This window comes from Bactrocera neohumeralis, chromosome 4 (assembly GCF_024586455.1).
Source record: "Bactrocera neohumeralis isolate Rockhampton chromosome 4, APGP_CSIRO_Bneo_wtdbg2-racon-allhic-juicebox.fasta_v2, whole genome shotgun sequence".
Classification (NCBI taxonomy): domain Eukaryota; kingdom Metazoa; phylum Arthropoda; class Insecta; order Diptera; family Tephritidae; genus Bactrocera; species Bactrocera neohumeralis.
Window position 1 is genome coordinate 3,960,679 of NC_065921.1, and position 26,838 is coordinate 3,987,516.

The 26,838-nt window shown below is 35.8% G+C and overlaps 2 protein-coding genes across 3 annotated transcripts in view; one reads left to right on the top strand and one right to left on the bottom strand.

Moving 5' to 3' along the window:
- The first annotated feature begins 573 nt into the window (after positions 1-573).
- On the top strand, positions 574-11,406 carry LOC126756399 (calcium and integrin-binding family member 2). Its single transcript, XM_050469449.1, has 4 exons — positions 574-1,173; positions 1,270-1,304; positions 4,234-4,499; positions 10,740-11,406. Exons 1-4 carry the CDS (start codon positions 1,123-1,125, stop codon positions 10,955-10,957), a joined length of 570 nt encoding a protein of 189 aa, XP_050325406.1. The 5' UTR covers positions 574-1,122; the 3' UTR covers positions 10,958-11,406.
- A 1,948-nt stretch (positions 11,407-13,354) lies between these two features.
- The window catches only part of LOC126755998 (homeobox protein orthopedia), a 58,881-nt gene continuing 45,397 nt past the window's right edge, over positions 13,355-26,838 (bottom strand). For both annotated transcript variants that reach the window (XM_050468766.1, XM_050468765.1), the window contains exons 5-8: positions 21,645-21,849; positions 21,225-21,350; positions 17,529-17,692; positions 13,355-17,305 (exon numbers count right to left, since the gene is read on the bottom strand). In XM_050468766.1, coding sequence (XP_050324723.1) covers positions 16,913-17,305; positions 17,529-17,692; positions 21,225-21,350; positions 21,645-21,849 — 888 coding nt within the window. In that variant the 3' untranslated portion in view covers positions 13,355-16,912. The remainder of the gene's footprint in view (positions 17,306-17,528; positions 17,693-21,224; positions 21,351-21,644; positions 21,850-26,838) is intronic.

The window sequence follows — 26,838 nt, forward strand, 5'->3', positions numbered from 1 at the left end:
TTGAATTAACTTGCCCAGGTAGTTTTTCGTCTTCCAAGCCAAAATCACTCAGTTAGAGCAAGTTCTCCATAAACTTTCACCAAATTCCAACTACTTTTGGCTAAGTTTTCTTCTTCTTAGAGTAATGAAAAGAACTCCCTGCAAAAGCACTTGTTCAGACTCAAAGTTCGACATATATGATTATCCTGACGCTTCCAATGAAGAGTTTCTACTGAAAATGATACAATAACAGTACCTTTCCCTATTGGAACCTTACGAATATAGTTAATGACACAGCCGGACTTCAAATATTTTTTTCATTCTGCTCCTTAAAAAAAGTAACTGCGTTTTGAACCACCGTGCTCTTGAAATGAATGTTCGCGGTGATGCGGTTGTCAATAAGAAACGACTGACTGGTAGCGTCTGGGCGCACCCTTAAACAAAAATGCAAGCGAAGTAAATTCGCTTTTCATAAGAAATCAGTAAAATATTTCACACTTACGTTCAACACGAATTTTTAGTACCCTTTAAATTACTATTCATTTATTAATATCAAAATGTGTGAATACTGATTGTAAAAAAATAGCAAAAGATACCGACCTTCAAGCTTGTTTTCCCATTTCGACGAGCAAACTTTCACCGCTACTAAGTGGGATCAACACAAAACAGTTTTGCTTTTTCAATTACTGACTGAATGTAGGGTACAATACACATTTGCTAAAGCTAACCTAAAAAAAGAACACATTCACAGACTTACACACCACAGCCCGGCAGCAGGGCACTCCTTAATTAATTTACATGTGCCTGCTGAGCTAAAAAAAGAGCATAAATAACATGAAAACCGAATGCCATGCAAAGTGTGAAGGTGCCGGGCCGTGCCCTGACAGGACAACACCAGGAAGTGGAGCAGCCAACAGACAACAGTCGCTCGTTTGCTGAAGAGTTCACGCGCGTGGAAAAATGCTGAGTTTGGAAAAATGTTTAGAAACTTTTACCATTCAGTCAGACAGTGGAAGTCAGCGTAGAAAGTTAAAATTGGACTGAGCGATAGTTGTGAGTTTCGAGATTTTGTTTTTCTAACGGCTGAGTTTACTACACACACACACCCACACACATTGAAATCGGAGACAATAAAAAGACACTATGGGTAATAAAGTTGCCACATTCACAGAACAACAATTGGATGACTACCAGGTGCAACTCTCTGAAATTGATAATAAACAATAGAAAGAGAAAACTGTATATTTAACTTCTACTTTTCAATATCTGCTTGCTCACTGGAACCCGAAGGACTGCACATTTTTTACGCGGAAGGAAATTTTACGGTGAGTTTGCTTGATTTTGAAGAAAAAGTTGGAGAAAAGGTCATTGCTGAAATAGCTGAGGTTAGCTTCTCACTTTTATTGAAAGCTTGTACTTACCTCAATAGGTGACGGAGAAAGTGGAAGTTACTGGAAGGCGCAATCTTAATCCCGAGTGGTGACGATTCAGTCAATACCTCCAACTGTCAATTATGAAAACCTGTGCAGAGTTCTTTTGAAACCGATTTCAAACTTCTTGACGATGACGCTGTCTTTGAGATTCTACATTAACTAGTGTTATAATTTTTATAGTGGAATCATTGAGTGAGATGATGCCATGAGGCATCCAATAAACTCAAGTAACTATCTAGATCAGGCGTCTAGTTACCCAATATAGTATCAACTAGTGACTAGGGCACGGGTTTTAAAAATCAAACTTTGAAAAGTGGTCCATATAAGAACAACACCAGGTCTTTGTGCGTCTGCTACAAGGGACGAAGAAGGGGGAAACCATTTTAAAGTAGCTGAGTTAATAGGTTAAATTAGTCTGATAGGCTAATGAGCCACGGATAGACCAGTTTTTATCCTTAGCGAAACCAGATAGAGTGCCGTTACGTGATCCATGAGGAGCGCTTGAAGAGTTGTCGTGCCAGTGCGAGCCGAGCGCATACGAGATGATTCGTTGTTTCCCTAGTACGTTGTTCTTGACAATTCCGCAGTCTTCTTGATCTTTTAGTCTCATTCTGTAGGCGATGCCACCAGACTAACCAGTGAAAATTCTAATCATGTTTCTCAGTTTCGGTCTGTTTTATCGACTGCCAGTAGGAACTTTGCGTATTTTTGATGTACCTCTTTACACATACTTTTGCAGTTTTGTACTCCGATAAATCGTTTCATCTAGTTTTTCATACCTCGTTATGCTGCTTTCCAAATCGTCGTTTAGACATTATACCAATGTCGGTCACGTATTCGGATAACAGTCATACATATGTAACTCTTAGCAATCTCGTCCACTATCTCGTTACTCTCAATGAATTTGTGACCTGGCACCCAGTAGAAATGAAGTCCCAAGACACTTCTGGCCGAGATATGAAGCGAAGTTATTGCCCACGTAGATGTTAATTCAAGTCAAATTTTTGCCCTAACTTAGCAAAAAGAAGTCTATAGGGAGAACTTCTTCTTCTTTAATGACGTAGACACCGTTATGCGGTTATAGCCAAGTTAACAACAGCGCGCCAGTCGTTTATTTTTCTCGCAATTTGGTGCCAGGTCCATCTCCACCTAATCTCTCAGCTCCTGTCAAAAGCAGTTTTGAAATTGACGAACAGGTGGTGTATGTATGTCGATCCTTTTTTTCACGGGACTTTTCCAAGATTTTCCAGACCTAAAGCCACATTGATAAGGGTCAATCAGTTCGTTTGTTTGGTGGTTTTAATTTTTCACACAGTATGCTCGACACCTTATATATGATGTTGAGGAGGCTTATCCCATGGTAGATGGCACAGATTGTGGGGTCTCCCTTTTTGTGGATCACTTAAATTCCAGTCATTTGGCATTCTTTCGTCCGAACATTTTCTGCAAAGAAGGTGATGCATGCTCCTTATCAGTCCTTTGCCACCGTATTTGAATAGCTCGGCCGGCAATCCATCGGTCCCACTGCTTTGTCGTTCTTCAGTCTGGTAATTGCTATTCGCACTTCATATGGTCAACCATTAGAACGTTCGCTCCATCGTCATCAATTGGGGAACCGGGTTCACCATCTCCTGGTGTTATACTTTCACTGCTTTCTACTACTTTCACCAGGAGGCTGGAGAAGTATTCCTCCATAATTTTAGGATGCTCTTGGCAACGAGATCATCTACAATAGTAGTAGTAGAGAGAACTTGCGGCTAAGTTTTTCTCTCCGAATTATAGGTTAGACTGATATCCAAACGGAATATTTTCCGAAATAGTCAATTCTTAGGGCTTAGTTAAGGTCAGAGTATTACACAATTGGCCTCTTAGTGTAAGAAACTGGGTATTCCTTATGGTGGCTTAACTAAAAGTTTTTCGTCGTTATATAAGGACCTCAACTGAATGTCTTCATGAAGACAGAATTAAAATCCGGTACCGGTTGGTGGAGATTACTATTCTCCTATTAGTTTTGAAAGAAAAACGGGAACAAGATTGCAGATAAGTTGTCCGGTGCTCCACTACTCCACACCAAATTAAGACATCAAATTCAGTTAAGAGTTTCAAGAACTGTGCATTCTTAGACCTTGGTCTAATTATCACAAAATCTTCAGAGAAAACTCATAGATTTTGGGCATTATTCTTCTTTATGATTCAGTGCCGTAAATGGCATCTACATATGTAACTGCCTGCAAGACGCCACCGCACGTCGTCCATAAACTGTCAGCGTTAAATTTAAAAAGAACACTTCTAAAATGTTGTGGCCGCTTGCAGCCTTGGCCGCTTACTTGCAACTCCTTCTATTACTCGGTAAGGATAATTTCACACTGACCTCAGCCATTGACAGCGAACTGCGCTCATAATTTTCACATTCGCCATTGTTGTCGTTGCGCTTCATTGTGTGCCTTGCAACATTACGAACAACTCCTTTGTTGTGCACATTCTCCTTGTGCGCTTTGTTGTTCGTGCGTTTTTATGTGCAACATTTTGCATGCATTTACGTTTCCGTGCCAGAAGTATCGCTTACATTCCCGAACATGCCATCATTATGGTCTTTAGCCGTGGCATGCTTATCGATTGCGTAGGCGACGACCGAGTGGCGAGGGCAACGCCGCACCAACACATTAAAGACGACAACACGAAAACTATTCGCCTGAAACGCAGTGCTGTGGACTAACGGAATGTTGCCAAAATCGGAATGTTTATTGTGGTGTATAAATATCCGCTAACTAATCCTTACATACGCTTTCTTTTCGTTTTTTGCGCCTTCCTTTTGTCATAGCGTTCACAAGCGTTTTCGCGAGCTGCGTCCGGATTTGGTGCCACGCCAAATGACGGAGGGCCAGGCGTCCAGTGTCAAGGTGCCGTGCGAGTGCATTGAGAAGATGCCCGAACTGCGCGAGAACCCCTTCCGGCGGCGCATCTGTGAGGCCTTCTCGCGCGATGGCCAAGGCAATTTATCCTTCGAAGATTTCCTGGACGCATTGTCCGTGTTCAGCGAGCAGGCGCCGAGGGACATTAAAGTTTTTTATGCCTTCAAAATTTACGGTGAGTACGTGAAATTGCGCGCGTCTTTTGTGTGCTGCTGTTGTCGTTGTTGTTGTTGTTGTTGTTGTTGCATTGTTGTTTATTGTTTACGTTTGTGGCTTTGTTGCGCTAATGGTTAATGCTTTTGTGCTTGCTTGCCAGCGTATGTGTATGTGTGTGTGTGGCAGCGAATTGTGGACAACAAAGAAGATTGTTGCTGTTGTTGTAGTTGCCATTTTGGCGTATTTGGCTTAACCGCCATATTTGTGTTCGACCGTGCTTGTGGCCATTGTCTATCGCTTACACAGATATGCTTGCGCTTTTTTAAATACATCTACATACATGTGTGCGTGTGTGAGCTTTTGAGTCGCGCTGTTTATTGTCATTTGCATTTTTTGTCTAAAATTTGGTCACCACTACTTGCTTACCTCACACGCTGTGCAGTCAAGTGGGCGCGACGCGTCAGATTTTGGCAGTCCGCCTCACACACACACACACACACACATGCGCGCTATATGTTTTTCCGAGAATGAGTGTTTTTGACATTTGAATGCGCTTTGTTTGAAAGTCACAATTCACCGTTATTTCTTTGCTTTATTTTTGTGTTGCTGTTTTAGTTGCGTCTTTCGTGCGGCAACTTTATCACAATCACGACCAGCACTAATATTTACCGCTCTAATTTCTTTTTTCTGTGTGTGATGCTTTGTAATAAACAGAAACACACATTTATGATTGCAATTGTGGAATTGTTTATAACATATATACGCATGCACAAACACATCTACACACATTCACATGTACATATATACATGCTGGTATAAGCAATTTCCCTTTTGTCTGAGTTCAAGGATATTCTGCATATGCTTCAACTGAGCAAGACCATGCAACACAATTTTTCTACTAAATACGTAGAATTTAGCTTCCTAACCAATATAGGAGCGAGAATGCAAAGCAATTTCTCTTTATCTAGTAGAGCACGTTCGTCATGGCGTATGATGAACAAAATGAGCGTTCGAAATTGTAGTGTTTACATAACCGGAACGAAATCGGATTCAGCTTAGAAGCCAAAATCATGTATAATTTTATTGTAAAAAAAATTGTAGAGCTTACGTAACCGGAGTCAGCTTAGATTTTTATTGTCATATTAAAATAAAGTGATGACTTCTGTTCTAAGAAAGCTGCTCCAGTCTCAAATCTGTCACAAGTGTATATAAAAAATATAGCTAATCTCATTCTTTACTCTTTTTTTACCACAAATGATTTGCCTTTTCTTTCAACATAGATTTTCTGAGCTATGTGACTTAGCTCTAAGACTTAGCACCGTTATATATACCATTAGTCACACCATTAGATCAAATTTATAGGAGTGACATAAAAGAACAACATTTTCATGTCTTTATTATCGGTTTCAAAATAGGCTTTTGACACAATAAAACCATATTAATGTTTACCGCGATTTCCCATATACTTGTCATAAGCCTCAGCTGGGATGGCCTTCAGCGAATGACTTAAATCTTAAATGGCGCCCCAAAGCGGATTTTTCAGTTTCCAAAACGGGTAAAAGTCACATGAAGGCAATCTGGCGAATACGGTTTCTGAGCGATGACTCTCATTTCGTGTTTAGCCTAAAAGTCAGTTACAACCATACTAGAACATGATAGCGCATTATCGTGGTTTTTGAAATGGCCTTCAGCTCTTTCAGCGAATTTTGTTTTATCTCTTCGATCGACTGAAAACGGGTTCCATGGAGCGGATACTTCACAAAAAAAATCATGTTTACACAGGGGCAAGAAAAAATACTTTTATATTTTTCAATACAATATACTTTAATTAAAAATATGAATTTTGACACTTCACATTTAACAATAAAGATGTATGATAAGTATATAAAGTTGGTTGTTGAATGATGAATGCTGGATTGATCCGATTTAGTATACGAGTATGTACATACAAATGTATATTAGGGTGATTCAAAAAAAATTTTTTTTTTTCAATTGGTACTCGCAAAAATAGGTTCCTAGACACCTCTAAGAAAGCCTCTCCAAATATGAGTTTTTAATTGTAACGGGAAGGTCCTCCGCCTAACGGTTTTCTATTTTTTCTTATTATCAGATAGAAAAATTTATATCTCGCTTCCAACTACTTGAAAAAATATCTTGTTAATTAGGTTTTGTAGGAAATTGAATGGTCTCTTATGATTTTTTCGTAAACCCAACCGTTTAAAAGATGTTAACGGTTGAAATTTGACTATTTTCGGAAAAATTCTTTATTTCTTATTAATTTTATAACTCAATGAAAAAATCAGTTTAAAAATGTAGCACAGTGTGGCATGACATGCAGCTGTGCCCATAACATTTGTGCTCTTGCATATATTCAGTTATGACCATTCAGTTGGTCATTCTGAGGACTATAAAAAAAAATAATATCTTTTGTAACAAGTGCAGTCGCTTCTTTTTCAGTGTCTTTTTTTTGCTTTCCATGTATATTCTGGAGCAAGTGTTGTTGTAGTGAGTTGAATTGGAATGAAAAATATACTAGTTGCGTTGCAAATTCATAAGACAATCTGTGTCGCTAGAATAAATATTTCATTGCAAAACAAAGTGCAAGTGAATTCGAAAACAAAAGTTATCCAAACGCACAACTGCATTCCGGAGCGTGTGGCAACATATTTGTGCCGTGCAACAAAGTTGTGTTTTGCATATTTCAGAGATTTTAAAGATTAAATAGTTACTTAGTTTTAGCATAGATTTGTGTTAGTCTTTTGCTTTTAAAAAGTGTTTGCAGATTTTTTGTTACAAATTTAAAATGAACTATTTGAGGTTAACAAGTTTTGGGAGTGTTCGAGAAAAAGCGCAACAAAATGAACAGTTTGTAAATATTGGAAAAAAGAGAAATGTGTTTGAACTCTTTAAAAAGGTTAAATACCGAAATTAGTCTATGTTTTCTTTATTGATATGGTTGTGGGTATGGTATGTAGTGTTGGTAGCGGCAGAAAATATTCTTGAACTATTTGTGAGGCATGGTGCCGGTTGAAAGTGCTGACCGGTGAAAAATCCGGTTCCGTTCCGGTTACTTAGTTTCGTTGCCGAAAATGTTTCTGTGACCTGGAATTGTGCATATGAAGTTCAATCAATATTTTTTTACTCCCATTTTTGGTGTAAAAATTATTTATACCAGTACTTTTTCCATCTGTGCCTTTTAAGTAATATTCAGAAAACTGCCTGTGTCTTTGACTAGGATCCACCGCTCGCTCTCATTTAAGCAAATCTAAAGTGCTTAGAATACATGAACGAAATAACCAACAAAAACCTGAATTCAAAACACATTAAATTTTATGTTAATTTAACTCTTGATGAGGTGTTCTTTACTAATAGTTTCCAAAAAGTTAAAATTCCGAAAGCGACAACAATTGTAATCATAAAAATCTCTTTTCTTGTTACTGAGATAAATTTGTTTTATATAAAGCATTTATATTTAATACAATAACACCCGCTAGTCACTAAAAATTTTTGTAAACCTCCCATTCCATGCATTTTAGCTCAACTCTACTTTACTTACTCTCATTGCCTCTCACGCAGCTCCTTCGCCATCGAAATTTCATTGAAGCATTTAGCAAATCGGAAACAACAAATTATTTATGCAGCTTGCTAAAAGCAATCAGTTTGGGATTTGTTTTTGTTTAGTTTTAATCTGCTTATGCACTGATGGTATCTATGTATAAGTGGAATTGGAATTTTCAATTTCCTCTTGTAATCACACCGTAAATAAATGCCGACAGAATCTATGCATTTTTAATATTAAACGCCTAAAACAATATGCAGCAAAGCACAGTCAAACCTTTTTACGGACTTATCGAACAAAAGCCACAATTAAATGGAAATCAAAGTCGACAACTCACACATCGATAATGCCGGCAGACTAAGGCATAACAGCTTAGGCTGAAGGCAAGTTTAAAGCTCGAATGCATATTTCCCTGTGTATATTTGTAGGTTTGAATGTTCATACGGTCAATATTAATAATAATAAATTTTATTATTTTGGTGTCTGCGTGTCTACGTTTGTGTGTAGGTGTTTGAAAAATATATTCGCTCTCATATTTGCGTCGATTTTGAAAGTCTTTTAAATGCACTTTTTACTTACGTATATACATATATGTATGTATCTTTTCTGAGTTTGCATCGGCAAAATCAGTAATTCCTTTGTCAACGCCAAATTAATTTCTTGTTGTATTTTGTTGCATATTATCTCAAATGTAATGGTGATTGGTGAAAGCGGCTACCCGTTGATAAATTCATTGTACACGTGTTGGATTCCTTCCTGCATTTTGCTTAAAAGGTGTATTCATATCATGTATTTCATATTTAGGTTAGTCTTCATTTGCCAATAAAAAAAAAAGAAATATTGAAGAGTCAGCTCAATAAACAAACTTAGTAATCAGTGATAATTATGCTTTAATATGGACGTTGAAAACGCTTTCATAACTGCCATGTTGCAGAAATTGTATTTAACGAAAATTATATTCTAGGTTATCACAGTTCAGAAACCAGAAAGTTGACTTTATCCGAACCCTGAACCATGGCAAATTGATACCCCAAGCCAGAAATGCGTCATTATCCATATACAAAATATTAAAAATTCTAAATTCACGTAAATATCTATTTTAGATTTTCGATTTTAATTACATTTAACATACCATTTTACTTAATTTTGACTAGTTCGAAACAAGTGACATAAGGACCAGTTAAAAATGCACATGTCAGGATTTAGAATTACCAAACAATTTTAGATTTTAAGTAAATTAAAAAAAAAATTCACATTATTTCGACTAGTCGGAAACTAGTGACATCCAGGCCAGTTAAAAAATGCATATGTAAGGATTAAGAATAACCAAAAAAGTAATTATATTCTAGAATGCCACAATTCAGAAACCGCAAAGTGCACTTTATCCGAACCCTGAACCAAATAAGCATGTCAAGTTGATACCATCAAGGCCAGAAATGCGACACTATCACTATAAAATAAACAAAAAATTTAAAATCACTTAAATATATATTTTAAAGTCTCGATTTTAAGTACTTTTAACATATAACCTCACTTTATTTCGACTAATCGCTAACTAGTGACATCAGGATCAGTTCAAAAATGCACATGTCAGGATTTAGAATTACCAAACAAGTAATTAAATTCATATTTTTAAATTGTCTAAGCAAGAGAATGCAGCTTGTGTACTTGAAGGGCATGAAAACTTCCAAGTGTCTTTGTAATTTATTGCGAAAATAATTCGATTTCCTCAATGTGATGTCGTGCATTTCGAAAATGTCTGTGCTTATTTTAGATCATATATAATAGGCATTCATATATGTATGTATATAACTCTATATGTAATTATATGTACATAAGCTCATTTGTTTGTATTTCTCCATAAGATATTAGAGTCTTATAAAATATGCACTTTATGCGGTAATGCAATTAAATAAAATTGAATAAACTTCCCTAAGACATACCCGAACGACGAATGGATGCAATGACATGCGCCTAAATGTAGACTACACTTCATGCTTACACACACATATATATATATATATATATATATATATATGTATATGGGGGTCAACGATGTTGGTGCGAGGACTGAGTGCAATAAAATTTCATTGCTGCAGGTAATCACTACAAATTGTAATGCATTATAGGGGCAAGAAATGAAGAAAATTTTAATGAAAACGACGTTGCAGCTTCAATCTGCCACTTTCCGCCTGTGCGGCACGGCACTCATGCAGCAGAGCAAATTACTTTGGCTACCAATACCCCACAGGTCGATGAGCCGCTATGAGACCTACATAGCTGTGCGCAACACGCACAAACACATGCATACTATCAACATCACCTTGTGCTATCACGCACCAAATCGCATACACACACACATTCATGCTTTGTATTGAAAATTAGACACACATAAGTATGTAAGTTTGTATGTATGCATGTATGTATGCATATCTGTATGTATGTATGTATGTCTGTATGTATATACGTGTCTGTGTCGTTGCTTGTTGTCTCACATTGGCATTTGCATGCACGTCCTGCTCGGCTGTTAAGCTCCTCACTACTTAACTCCACTCCTGAACAAACACGCACACACACATGTACAAACATATATCTAGGCACACACACATACATAAGTAGGTGCATGTATAGCTTCACATTTAACTGAGCACAATTTAACCTGTTTGTTCGTTCAATTCCATTCTCTGGTTGCCTCAACAGATTTTGATCAGGATGGCTTCATTGGTCACGGCGACCTCATGTCTTGCCTCACCACCATGACGAGGAACGAGCTGAGTCCAGAGGAGCATCAACAGATTGCCGATAAGGTAATGGAGGAGGCGGACGTGGACGGTGATGGGAAATTGTCATTTCTAGAATTCGAGCATGTCATACTGCGTGCCCCGGACTTTCTCTCCACCTTTCGCATACGCATCTAATGTACCATGATATACTAATATGCAGATATGACTCTGAGACGTTTTTTTTTCTAAAAATACAAATAAACACATGCACACAATTGTGTATATAATTTGCATACGTGTTGTTTATACTGCAATTTTCAGCATGCTGCATATACATATATATATATATACAAAAAGATAAAACTTTATGTCGATGCTCTCAATTGAATTCGAGTACAATATGTGGAATTTCGGATTGAATGATTGACTTCGATTGGAAATGCAATTGCTTAGGTAATATTTATGAGGGATTTCAATATGCAAGAACAAGAACAAGAGCGTAGAACACATACCTATGCTCATTTAATTTACTATGAAAATGTGTTTATTTACACATGAATCAATACTTCGGAGACTTCTTGAGGCCGGCAGAAAATTTCATTTATTTGAAGTTATTCTTAGAATGAAGCGCAGCAGTTTGGAGAAGCAACTACCAGCTGCTACTATATGAATTTAAATAATATTAAATTAAATAATAAATAAACAATTAATAATTTAAATATTAATAAACATTCACAAATTCATACACAACGGAATGTAACCCTCGACTCACTTAAGATACCGAATAACTGAAGATAATGACTCTACATTAATCGCACCAGCGCCTTTGAAATTAAAACATATTAGAAGTTAAGAGAATTCCCAAGCCAGATCAATCACCATAAATAATGCTGCCCTATAAATCCAGGACCTTCACGAGTGACTATGACTAGTTGCTTTCGGTTGAATATACTTTTATACCGTTCGTTAATTTTATAATTATTCATACTGAGATGCTTGAAGAATTCTAATTCATGAGTTCAACAACAAATATGAGATGTTTCCTTAAGACTTTGTTTGCTTCATCAAAGAATTTAAAGACAAATATCCGGAGCAGCTCTTATCCAGCTGAAATGATAAGTTTCGATGAAACTTACACTTTTTGGGTGCGGGTAACTGTACAAAATTTCTCGGCAAATAAGCTTGCTTAAAAAAGTTGGACGAGAGGCATTCTTCCGAGTGACACACGCCGCCGTCTCCTCGCCCAAAAAAGGAAAAATGAACAAATCCAAAGTGAAGACGACATTTTTGACATTAAAGGCGTCGTCCACCAAGAAAATGTCAACGCCAAGATACTTAAGCGACAAAACATCGCAGCCGATTGAAAGTTGCACCACGACAACGCCCCGACTCACCACTGCAGCTAATTCACCAAGGCCGGCATCCCAACGCTTCCGCAGCCGCCCTACAGCCCAAATGTGGCCACTTCTCCGAATCGGCTGGAAGTTTTCACATGATGCTCTTAGATATATGGTTAGAAATTGATCAAAGGCATAATGTTTTTGATGATAATTTCAAATTTTTAAACTACTCTGAAGTGTAATTTTTGTCAGAAAATACGTTTTTTTTTTTTAAATCCCGCAAACACCAAACAACTTCTAATAATCTATAGTAATAATGTCTTTTTTTGTTTTTGGATTTGAGATAGCTTTAAGTCGAAAAATATTCCTCACAGCGAAACATCTTTCTGGAGCTCGACACCGAAAAAGGTATTCCGGTTATTATTTTACACTACTCAACAAATCTGAAAAAAAAATTGCGACTGATGTGCTCAAAGGTCTGTGGGGTATTTAGGATGTCCTGATTACGAATTTAAGTTCATAAATTTTGTATCATGACGATGATGGTTTGACTCCTTCAGCCCTTCCCTACAACACAAAAAAATCTCACGAAATTTTTACTATCATTTTCGGTTTTAGCAACACAAAATTAGCTAGAAACAGACTCTTTTATCACAGTCACAAAATAAATGTATGGCCGTAAACTAATATTATTAAAATATAAAAAAATCTGTAAAAAACATTTGTTTATTTTTTTATAATTTAAAATGTCTATAAAAAGTTCAGAAAACAGTTTTTTTCTCATTTTAGTGATTTTAGATTGGTTGTATGGTGAACGAAGCTTATTATATATGTGATTTAGGGAGAGGTAAGGTGATCTTTAAACTCCGCATGTGGAACTTGGATAATATGAATCGCTTTGATCACTTTTAGATTATAATTTCTGATTGTCGGAAACACTATTGACACAAGTGTGAATGTCACACTAATTCTCCCATTTTATCACTCTCGATCTATATCCATTTCATTAAGTTTTCAGTATTACAAGCAATAGACAATATATTATATCCTGTACAGGATGCTCTGAGAGCGTAAATATCGGATCAATACTGTTAACAAATCGTTCTTTATGGTTCTAGCACTTATCCTTCAAATTTCATTCATAATGAACGTAACTCAGTCATAGTTGAGAGATAAATTCGATTAGATAATTTTCTTAATTGTATCAAGTGCTCAATTGCATACACAATAAAAGAAACAATTTTAATTATTAATCCATAAGTACGCATTTATTTATTTACAAGTACATATTCTTAATTCTCCTCACACATTACTGTTATACATATGCTATTATTTTTCATTCATTTAATTTAATAATTGTTTATGGTTTTTTGTTTTTGTTCTAATTTAAGCAGCAATGCAATATTTAGTTATTGTATAGAGTTTACATTTATCCGTAGCTATCTTAAATATTAAAGTATACGTATGCATTAAAGCCTATTACAATATTATCTCCCTCCGATTAGCACATGTATGTATGTATCTCTTAATGCGGTTTTGCTTTAACTTTTTTTTGCTCTTATTCTTTAAGAGAACTGAAGCACAGTGGGAAAGTGTACATCTGCGGTCGTTAGAATTTTAGGTGTCGTAATGGAATAACTTGTCATGTGGGTGGATAGGAGAAGAAGAAATGAAAAACACAAACTAATTAATCAAAATATAAAAATCTGAGACAAATTTTCGATATAAAAAAGATAAAATACTCAATTTCGAAAAGCATCAAGGAAATGCTTTATACTAAAATAATTATGTAATAACCATTTTTGTTGTAAAAACTAAAAATTTAAATTTTTGGCAATACTGTTGTTTACAGATATCGAAAGCAGTGAAAATTCTGATCTGCCGCAAAAAAATTTCTAACATTCTACACTTTCTTTCTACGAAAAATATTCATTTTATGTTGCCTTCTAATTTCTTTAGTTTAATCAATCAAATATCTCAACATAAAACAAATATAAACAATTTTCCGATCACTTAATCAACACACACATCCCAACTTTCTTACGCTCGCCGAAAGCACACTCTCGTCCCACTGTGCAGCATTTATTTACATCTAAGTCGAAGCTTTTATATTTATAGGCAAATAGTAGATCCATCAATTTAAAATGTTCACAAAGACAAACATTTGTAAGAATGTGTGTTCGTGTGTGAAATATCGAATATTGGCTGCTTTGTCTAGGCAACATCAACTTATTTGTTGTCGTTAATTTTTCTTGCATATTTATCCTTACAAAGTGTGTGGAGGACAGAAAGGTTTAATTAAATTAATTTAAAATGTTATTGCACAAAAGGAAGCAGAGTTTGGATAAAATTAGTTATTGTACATTCACAAGCAAATAACTGTAATTTTTCCAAGGCCGAATGACACCAAAATTCTGACAAAATTATAGGATACATTGCGCTGTAAAATACTCGGCGGGCTATTGGACCCTAACAATATTTCCAACAGCTGCAGTTAAGTATTTTTACGTTTTTTGAAGTTCGATATTTTTTTCGGAATTTGAACATTTTTTTTTAATTCGAAGTCTAACTTATTGGAAAAAGTTTGTTGGTTATAAGTACTAAAAATTATAAAAAAATATTTTTCTTTCGTTTTTCAAAGTTAGCGAAATTCGAAATATGTATTTTTTTCGAAATTCGAAATTTAATTTTTTGGGAAAAAGTTTATTAGTTATAGTTACTCAGAAAGGATAAAAAGTAATTTTCTGTCGTTTTTCGAAGTTAGCTTGATTCAAAATATATATTTTGTTCGAAATTAGAAATGTGACTTATTAGAAAAAAGTTTATTAGTTACAGTTACTAAGGAAAAAATTATTCTTTTCGTTTTTCGAAGCTATCCAATTCGAATTACTTTTCTTCGAAATTCGAAATTTCGACTTGCTTATTCTAAGAAGTATTATTATATATAGTGACCAAAAATGTAAAAATCTGAGCAGAATGCACTTTATCCTCTCATTTAATTTGTGTAAATCATTTGTCGCTCAAACTTATAATACAGTTAATGTATCTATGTATGTGTGTGATCAAAGTCGAATGTTTGTAAAAAATTAAAAATTAAATTTTCCTATATAGCGCAGTTAATATATGTAATCAAATTACATAATATAATCAAATACTGAATGGACTTGAAAACCTATAATATCAGTCATATAATCCTGACCGAACAATATTATACAGCATTGAAATGATAAGAGGCGTAAATAATGCCCATATTTTTTCTTGTTTACGGTTACTAACTATAGATATTTAATAATACTTTCTCAATAAGCTCAACATCGAATTTTTTCGAATTTGGAGACTAACTTCGAATAATAAAGGAGAAATTACTTTCTTAGAACTTCACCTGTCGAAAGAACGACTTTGATCCAATAGCCATAAAAAGTCGATTTTGTTATTTCCAGTTTACTGTTATTTTTTCAAAATTTCTCAAAAAAAATTTCAGAAGCTCATATTATGTTGACATTTAATAACATTCTCTTCGTATACTTCGTGTATAGTCGTGTAGCTTTGTGTTTAGTATACATATGTATATGCTTGTCTCTTTTCAGAAGCATTTTTTGTTTTGCTCGGCTTTTTGTTGTGATTTTTTATTTATATTTGAATTTAATTAACATTTACTTAGCACCTAATTATGTAATAACTTACTTGGGAACATGTATATAGATATATGTAAATATAGTCACTAAGTTTAACTTTAATTTGATAATTTATAATTACTCGTTCACTGCTCTTCATTTCGTATACATTTGTTCTTTTACATTTTATAGTCTTTAATTGCGTTTTTTAATTCGTTAAGTATATGCTTAAGTACAGTATGACACTTTTAAAGAAAACCCAAATTTTTATGTACACTTTATTTTTTAATATTATTTGCAACAAATTTTTAGTTTCAATAATCGAAACTGACCGCTGATACAGTGACTCAGAAGTTTACACGGGCGTAGCGTCGAATTGAAAAAGGATTTCGTAAAATATATTTGCTTATTTTCCTATCTAACTTTTTAGCTTTGAAAAGTTTTATTTTTAATTTTAAATGTTGGAATAAAAATTTTAGCGATTAAACTCTTGCGTCACTGTATATATGATACTGGCATTGTATGTAGAAAATTTTCAGCTATTACAGGAATTAAATGTTTTTAAGCAACATAATTTTTACAGTTCAATAAAAAGACTTTCAAAGGTATACAGTGTGTGCGAAAAATTACTGACTTTCGCAGTTAAAAAAAGCTTGTCTCTTTGAAATACAAAACAACAAAATAAAAATTTCACTGTTTCAGTTAAGTTTTGGTCAATACCTCTGCTGCTTCCGTCTTTTCACAATTTCAATATATTTTCGTATCTGTGTATATATTCTAATCTAGTACTTACATACAAACAATTTAAGTCATAATGCAGTGCATACAAGTTTTTTTGTTTTTAAATCTTAATTTTAAATTTGCATTATGCTTGCAGTTCACTTTTTACGTATACTTCGTTCGGTTCTTTGCTAGGCTCTGTGTAAACTTTTCAACAAAAAATATAACTTCACCACAGTCCTTACAGCCACTGTACTCTGTTGCGCGCCCAGTGGCTGCCAAACTGCTGTGCGTTTCACCTTTCTTCTATTCTTACACGCAAGCGCCATCCTCAACCGTGTTGTTTTTTAATATCACCACCTTTGCGCCATGCCACCATTGCCATCAGCATCCGCTTTGGTCACATGCTAGAACTCATGATTCCCACAACTGGGGAAGCCGTAATCCGAAAAGCTTTCAAAGCTCTTCAACAAATTTCAGTAGACCGAATTGTGATGTTCGTAATTGTTGTGGGCGGCGGCCGCGTGATGCAAATACGATGGAATCGCCGATGTGGCATTTAGTTCGGAAGCGCGACGCCGCAAGGCGGCTATACTGTGTCCTCGCCAGACATCTTCTTCGCCGACATTGCCGCCATCTGATGGCGATTGCATGGATTGGTGGCAATGTGGCACCATGTGTGAGCCACCATTATTTGCCGTATGTTCTTGATGTTGTGGCTGGGGTTGTTGTTGCTGCTGCTGCTGTTGTTGTTGTGGTGGTGGTTGTTGATGGTGGTGATTTTGTTGGTGGGCTTGTTGCTGTTGCTGCTGCTGCTGTTGTTGCTGTTGCGGCGTTGTTGGTTGTTGCTGATGATGTGGTGGACCACCCTGTGAAGGAAGAGTTTAAAAGTTAGCGATGTGAAATTAAGAATGTCATGTTGAAGGTGGTGAGTTTAGTCGATGCACAAACCTTTCAAAATGCAAATGTCCTGCAGACACTTATGGAGCAAATATCTTTTACTTGCAGCAAAAAAAGGACATTTGCGTGACTGCTCGACTAAAACTCACCAAATTCACCTCGAGCACAACATTCATCCCCTATTATACACACCATTTGGTCGCCATTCATGTCGTTTGGCCCCGCGTTCGGCTGATTCGACAGTGGCGGTGTGACCGATGAGCACGAATTGATGTTCGGAGGCGTGGTCGTGGTGGGCGAGCCGCTGGCGCCGCAGCTAACGCCACCAACCGTGTGCTGATACATCATCGAATCACCTGAAATGCGAACAAAAGAGTTAATCGAGAATTTCTTATGCAAACAGGGACATTTTCACGCTTGTGCTGCGTCTTCTCAAAATATACAAAGAAATAAAAGAATAAATACGCAATTCAAAGGAAAATACTCTACAAGCATAGGAAAATCATGAACTCGTCTCCAAATTTTCAATTAGCGCTGGAATGTGAAAGCAAACTGCAACCAAACTGTCGCCAAGCTACTAAACAAACACAAGTGTCTATGTGTATGTGTCACCTAAGCCTACAACAGTTCGGGCAATGTCGGGAGCATTGTTTGCACCCTTCCATTTTTCCATTTTGTCAACAGAAAATTGTTGCTAATTGTAAAGGCAAATAATCGAATTCATCACTGGTGGAAAAAATAAGTCTGTTGAAATTATTTTTCATCGATTTTTGGAGCAAATCAAAATGCGTAAAATCGTGTCTAATCAATTCTCTGGAAACTGGTTTACTTACAAAAGATTTGTCAAATTTGTTAATTTGTGAAAAAATTCAATAGAAGAGTTGTGTTTTGCTGCGAATACAACAACAACAGTATGATACTTTGCGACATCGCCGATTTGCATTTTTTTTATTTATTTTTCTTTCAGATAAGTTTATTAGAAACGATTAAAGTGATGAATGGAAAATTTGTGGCCTTGTGGAGACCAGCACAATGGCAGAAAGGAGGCGACGAGCACACAATTTCATCAATTGAGTAAACACAAAATTAACAATACGTCCACCAATGATCAATATGTCATTTGATTGCTCACTATGAGTGAGGGAAAACATTAATTTCCTGGCAGAAATCGGTAAAGTAGTAAAATAGTTATGATAAATTATGCCCTCGACAGTCGGATTTTGAAACCGGAATGCAGCCGGATTGTTAACGAGTCTATGACTTCGAATTTGGCGCCATTACACAAGTATTTGGAGAGTTGGTGGTTTCAACAACCATAAGACATAATCTCCACCAATTTTTGTTTCTATAAGGCGAGGTCTATGAATTATTTAGTAGCCTTGCCTCCACTGTTGAGAAAAAATGGTCGACATCTTAGCAGTTTTAGCTACACGAAACTACAACACAACAATTTAGTAAAGCAAGAACCGTTACACCAAGTACCACCGATTATCTCGGTTGATGAACATCTTGCTTAGATCAGCATATTAATGAATTTCTCACCTCTTTAAATTTACCTTCACACTCCGATAAAAGACGCAGGTGAACCAGTCAAAGTTTCCTTTTATGAGTTTTATGAGTAAGAGAGCCTTATCCCTATAGATATCTAAACATCCCGCTTGATAAAATTCACGTTCAGGAGGTGAAGGCATTATCATTGGTGCGACTGCTGCTGTACTCAGTCGCCACTTAAAAATTTCCTACAACGAGCTAACACCAGACCTCAACATAAGGAAATGTATTATGGTGCAAAGCATTATAGAATGTTATAAGGAAATCATACATCCAGTGTCTTAAATAATCACACTATTGGAATGCCGAAGATCCATTCGATCCACAGATTCGCTACAGGACTTTGAATCATATTCTCTGCAGGCAAACAAACTGGTTAGTCGCATTATTGCTATTTTCTTAATCGAAGAAATAATAATATACTGACTAATGTAGTTCCACCGTTAAACTTGGAAAAAAAATGATCTGTGGTCGGTGTCAACCTGTACTTTAAACGAAGTTTAAGACTTTACAAACTCGAAAAAACGATTAATAGTTATTTGATTGTTGAAAGTAGATTAAGAGAAAAGGTTCAGCTTACGGTAGTTTAAGATGTCGATTATAATAGAGAGATCACTTAAACAGCTTAGATCTATTGTGGCACCTAAAACTCCTATATAATATATGGGAGGGTCTTTTGATCGACCGACAAATTTGTGGTGAAGATTAATGTCAGTTTCGCCGAAGGTAAGACAATCGAGATGTTTCAATCTCAATTATGCAAAAGCTGCACAATGAAGAAGAAAGTACTTGGATATTTCTACCTCACACTTTTCCATATAAGTTTGACAACTTAAAAGAAAAGGTCTAAAATATACCGAAAATGATAATATAGGGTAGTCGAAAAAGTATTTTCGTATTTTCGTTCTATACCAGTGCTACCATTCACAGTGCATTATACCATATACTGTTGGAAAGGTGAGATTTTAAGCTTAATTTAACCAAAAAGTTGAAAAAAAGTTACAACTGCTCAAAATGAGTGAAAATAATGAAGAAATTCGCTATATTTTGAAATTTTTGTATAAAAAGGAAAGAATGCCACGAAAGCCACCAATGAAATTTGAAAGTTCACGGAGACGATGTGAAAGATGCACCTCGCTCTGGTCGGCCTATCATTTAAAAAGTCGATGAAATTATGGAAAAGATTGACCTGGAGCATCACACAAGCAGCCATGACATCGCTAAGGAACATTAGATTCATTATCAAAAGGTTTTGAACCATTTGAAAAAGGGTGGCTACAAAAAGAAGCTCAATGCTTGGATACCATATGAATTGTCTTTGAAATTTAATGGACCGAGTTAACACCTGTGATTCTTTGCTGAAAAGAAATGAAATCGAATCATTTCTGAAGCGAATGGTAACAGGAGACGAAGAGTGGATCAAATACGACAATAATGTGCGAAAAAGATTATGATCCAAGCGTTCATTATAAATATAAAATCAAAATAAGTTTAAGCTTGATTAGAAATACAAAAAGACTTTTTTGACTAGCCTATATGACCCGAATTGTGCCAGAGGTTGTGTTTCTTGTTTTTTACCATGATAGATCAGCATCATTATACCACGGTTTTAAAAAAGTGACGGCTTGTGCGATATTTCTTGCAGTATTAACGGAAAATCTGGCTCGAAGCGTGCTTTGGACCTATAATCTCTTAGGCAAAGTTGTTCAGAATGATTCATAGAGTATTCCCCGCATACGCGATTTTATAAAAAAAATGGAATGCTCTAATGTTCTTTTAGTTTAGAAAAATCTTCAAGAATGTGAGGTCGATCTTTTACAACGAATCGCTGATCTTTAGAGCACATTAAATTATTTAAATACATATTATATATATTTATTAAATAAGACGAGTCTTCAAAAATATCACTAAAAAAGCGCGTGGAAGTGGACAAAGCCCCCTTGATAAGGAGAGTATTACTATTTTCTTTAGAAGGTATTAATTATATTTGAGGAGGATGAACAATAAATCTGGTGACTTAAAACCATCAAAAATTTCTGAAAATTTTAAAACAGAAACACAAGTTTTTAAGTTTTCTTTACAAATTCTTTACAAATATTCATTTTTAAGAAATTTATTATGTTAGAATAGTATTATCAAGAGTTGTTAGTTTTACATTATAATTCTAATTATATCTAAAATTCTAAATAAAAATTAATTCTACAAAAATTGCTTTTTTATAAAATGAAAATATATTGCAAACTACAAATTGTTAGTTAAGAAATTTTAGTTGAAATTTAAATAATTAATATCTAAAGCTTCTACAGCTTGTTAAGGTTTATTGCCATATACACATACCTAAAGCGTTTAGTCCATAATGCTGATAGCTGCCGGCACCCATTGCGGAACCAATGTTAATACCCGAATTAAGACCACTATTTATTGTAGATGAGAGCGGCGAAGATTGATTTAGTTGACCAAAACCTTCGATTTGTTACGGTAATATTTGCAGGAGATTAGTATTTAGAGGATGAATTTTGTTACAAAAGCATAAATAAGAGAAAAGGAGAAAAAGAAAAGAATAAGCGAGTTAGTTCTTCGATAGATTGACTATTAGAAGCTGTAGTTTATAGGTATTCAAGACAGATTTCTACTCGCACAGCAGCAAATTTACAGCTTCAATTTAAATTTAATTTACGTTTAACTAAATTATCTGCAATTCCTCTATTAATCTACTTTTCTACGGTCTTTAGCTATTTGTATGTTGGAAGAACTCACCTGCAGTCATCGGATTTACGCCCACGCCCCAGCGATCGCCGCCGAACATGCCGGTACCGCAGAGGCCCTCGCCCATGGCAATGTTGGTGATGTTGGCGCCGAAGGGCGGCAGTCCGTGCGATGGCAGCAGCGCGCCCGGCGTGCGGAAGACATTTGTGGTCTTCTTGCGCTTCTTCCACTTGGCGCGCCGGTTTTGAAACCAAACCTGCAAAAATTTAAACAATAATTTCATTCAAATTTCTAATCAAATTAAATTTCTGGAGAAGTCAGTTAAATTGGTCAGTTAAGGAATGTCCGGAATGAGAGCTATGCAGGTGGACTAATGCGCCAATAATCAAACGTAAATACATGAGTGCGTACATAACATGTAACGAACATATGTCGGCTCGCACACACGCACATATGTACATGTGTAAGTGGCACACAGCGCCGTTGTTGAACAAGCTGAGAAAACACAACTTTAATCAAGATCAATTACCGGCTTCAACATGACCAACGCAGCAACTACCGCAACATATTTTACAATAAATAATCACCACACTTGTAGCGACATAGTTTGCACAAACAAACGCGCCCACACATGCACACACATACACTTAGACGGCTGCATGCAAATTCGCCTAACCACATAATATTCATAAACCCAACCACTTCGAGTCGTCGCTCAATCAATATTTTGTATAAACACTGCTGACCACCGACACACTTGAACATAAATTTGCATACATATGCACATACTTTACATCTATATATATATACATACATGTATATATAGTAGCTATGTATATGTAGCAGATAGTTACATCGGAGCAAGAGGTTGGGCAATAATTTGTAAGCCTTCGAATCGAACACACAACCTAGGAAGCAAGCAATTATATCTTGACTTGTATGAATATATATATATATATATATATACGAGTATATATATATGTGTTGATTACTGTGTATATGTACAATTGATATGTGTAGCAAGTACAATCAAAGGAATCAAAGGATGAGCACTTATTGCGCAGAAAGCGGCAGCTCGACAAGCGCACAAAGGTAAGTGACGCTTCACTTCTTAAACTTCTCAAACTCTAGATTCTTCCTCAGCAAAGCACACTGTTACAGCTATTAGATACCGTCAAAAGTGAGACAATCCTTTACATGAAACATCCATATATACATACATATATTTCTGCATATTTGCATGTCTCATGTTGATTTCGAAATTTCTGTGAAGGAAACAGGAATCATGTCAAGAGTGGACATATTTCTATGAGACAAGTGTTAGTAGGGTTCGAAAGAATTTAATGTATAAGAGGATTGCTGTAAAATGTTATTTAAACCCTCTTAAGCTTGATGACAAGGGAATACATGAGTTTTTCAACACAGAAAATTTTTTTGAATTTGATATTTTAGGGGAGCAAAAATCATTGTAGTAATTTAGAGGAATGCTGCCGAGTTGTCAGTTCTTGGCCGAATTGTATAACATCTTTTAGTTTTTATGTCGAACGTTCTCTATATTTCCGAAGGTCGATCTCTTCAGCTGCTAATAATAGGCATCTTTGAGCGTATTGAAACTCTATTGCTTTTAAAAATTTCTATCGGTTCTCTAATTCGATGTTTAAAGTATTTAAGGAAATAACTATAAATACGTTGCCCAACATCCCTGTGAACTCACTACATATGTATTTATAAAAACCAAGTTGTGATATAAGAATAATTGTCCTGGACTCTCTCTATGATATAACTAACAATAATATCCCAACCATCAAATCATATTTTTCAATACTATTCAGTTAGGGCATATTAAAGACTCTTCCAACAGGAACAACGTTAGTCCCTATTGATAGATTCTGTATATTCTTCTGCCTTCTCCGATCCTGTTTTCAATACTATTTCATCCAGAACTATAATTTGATTTTGGATCGGGTACACTGAACATAGTAATGCAATATCCAAGTTAATATTAGAATCATACTACAAGGAACTACGGGATTAGACATTAAGATTGATTCTCCGATCTTGATCTTGATCTTGATTCTCCGAAATCAGAATCTAACACCAGCCAGAGTTCAGAATAGCTTACCCATCATGTAGGGACAAAATTTATATATATGAAATTTTAGTATCGATAGCGGTGACAAAGCGCTGATTGAAAAAGCGAAATCTATTGTTAAGGGCAAACCATAATTAATCATATTTACATGCATGCAAGTATTTTCAAACGAGTTCATGGTGAAATTCCACGGGTAAATGATATTTAAAAAAATGTATTTTTCTAAGTTTGTAGGACTGTCTTTAATTACTAAGTCAACTTGTTTGTTTACAGCAGCTACTTAAGCCGGTACACTTCAGTAGTGCGCTGCGATTTTTACAATGGATAAAATAAATAATTGTCCCAAATTTTGTATTTCTAACCTTAATATCGTGTGGGGAATCGTAGCAAATGTTAAAAAAGGCTTAAGGTGATTCGTTATAGTAAAAAAAGCCTACGAGTGGCACAAAGCCTTCAAAGACGGTCGAGATATCGTTAAAGACCTAACTCTGGAAGACCTTCGACCTCTTCAACTGATGAAAATATTAAAAAAGTGAAGGGTATGGTGCTTGAAAATTGTCAGACAAGTGTTAAAAAGATGGCAAGAGAGCTCGACATCTCTCACTAGTCCGTTCGAATAATTTTAGTGGATATTTTTAGTATGAAACGCGTTCTTGCTCGACTTGTCCTGATAAAACTGGAGTTTTTTCAAAAAGCAAGTCAACAATCATCGGATTGAATGGAAAAAATGAGCCGAAACCAAGAAAACCATTCCAAAGCTGCTCAAAAATCAAGATGATGCTTATTTTTTTCGATATTCGTGGTTTGGTGCATCATGAATTTGTTTCGGACAGATGGTTACTAAGTTCGTAAATTCTATTTGGTCATATTGAGGCGTTTGCGTGAGACTATCCGTCAAAAACTGTCGGAATTTGGAAGAAAAATTCATGGATTTATAGATGATAATGCACATCGCATCGAGCCACGATGGTGACCGAATTTAAAGCCAAAAACACAATGAATACCATTGATCAACCACCGTATTCACCAGATTTGGCTCCGTGTGATTTTTTCTTGTTCCTTAAACTGATATTGCAGCTGCGCGGAAATCGATTTTAGTCGATCGAAGAGATAAAACCAAAATCGCTGAAGGAGCTGAAGGCCATCCCAAAATGTGCTTAATAAAAGGTGGGGATCCGGTAAGATATATCTGGTATGTTTACAATGAAATCTTGACGAAGGCATGTCGGAAATAGACTCACAAATTCTCCCTTTACTTTCACACAAATACTAAACTTTTAGTCTAATCTGTTGCAATTTAAGTAAATTTGACTATTTTAACCAAATACTTTAAGAATTTGGTATTCGAGTTGCTTTGAAGTTAGGATTCGTAAGGAAAATGGTTCTAAACGGTTTGAGTTGGTTCTTATCTTTAACTCAGTCATATATGGTTAAGAGAATTATTTTATAACTCAAAGGGCTATGAGCTCGTTTTCAATAGTTTTAAATTCTTTAACGAATATTGTAAATCTTTAAAACTTAATCACACCCTCTTTATTATTTTGCATTTCAATATTTTATGGCACACACTCTCATTTCCGTAAACTTCACCGGAAGCAGCATCCGAATCACTTTTGTTGACAACTTAGACAAGTTCCTTGAGTATACTTTTCACCAAACCTCACGAAGTCGCAAGTAAGAAGTCAAAAATGAAGTGCTTGAATCAGAGGAATGTGTTGGAATTAAGCGGCACAGCAAAACTTACTTTTCGCCAAACAAAAGACTTTAACAACGCCTTCTACAACAAAAACAACTGCGCAAATACAGCACAGCAACAAAAAACACACCAAAAAAGTATTTGGAACTGCAAGTGCAAAGTGACTTTGCTTGTAACGCTGATGTTTGGTCTCTGGAGAGTTTCGTTGTTTTGTCGAGACCATGTCGCTCCATCTGTCTTCATGTGTGAAGCTTGTCTGTTGCCGCAAAAACTAAACCAGCTGGTATTTCGGGGGTGTGCTTAACTAGGCGAAGGATTTGTGTATGAGTGTGTGCGTGTGTTGGTAAGTACGCTTTTACAAATAAATACGAAGTATGTGCTAGATATAAAGAAAAGAGCAAACAAAAAATATTTGAAAAGCTAAAAATATTCATTTCAATTTCAAAAACGTTGAAAAATTTAAAAGTTCAAATCTGAAAACACATTTTTTTATTCCACCCATTTTTTTTTTTTTTTTTGCAAAAATTCATAATATAAACGAAATCGCTCATATTTTCCATACACCAGTACACACATACATACAAAACTCCGTGTTTGCCACAAGAATGTGGCTGGTCATAACTGCTTTTGCGACCTTGACTTGTTTATGTATTCTTTTACGAGCGTGTCGAATGGCGAGAAATAGCATCAAATATTGGGTGTGCATGTGTGTGTGTCTCAGTCTCGGTCTTGCACACTTTTTATGCATGGAATTTGTTGGTGTGCGTGTGAATGGTCTATTCATTTACTTTTAATTTAATAAATTAAGTTCACTCACACACGCACACAAGCAAGCAAACACTCTCGAGTAAGCTCGCACACACACACGCATGCACACCTGCAGTGTGACTAGTAAAAATGCTAAACGAAAATTGCCGAAAGCAAGCCACAAACAAATATGCAGGCTTTTTAGCTAAGCAATTGAGCTTTGCATAGCGTGCATTTAGGCGCATTTGGGTTTGTTTGCCACAACTACTTGCAATATTTTCACACTTCCTGCCACACTTTATTATTCTCACATGCCCTTCCGTTTGGCTGTCACATGGAAAATATAGCTGCACGTGTGTATGTGTGTTTGTGTTGAAAATAGGCAAATCATTGCCTGCTTTATGGCGTGCGGCAGCCGTTCAAATTGCCAATCGCCAAGCGCACGTCGCCTGGGCGCAACCACCAGCCAAGTTAGAGGCGTTGAAAGCTAAAGAGGCGTTAAAAATCAGACGCTTAAATTTTCATGCTCACTGCCTCGCGCCTTTCCTCCCTCTCTGTTAGAGCGTGTGTGGCAGCAAGAAGCATACTTTTCAGGGTGTGCGTCGCCACTTACATTGATTTTTCGCTGTACCTTTTTTCACGTTTTTGTTTTTGTTATTGTTGTCAATTTTTGACTTTTTATGCAGGGCTATTATAAATGTTGTTTTGAC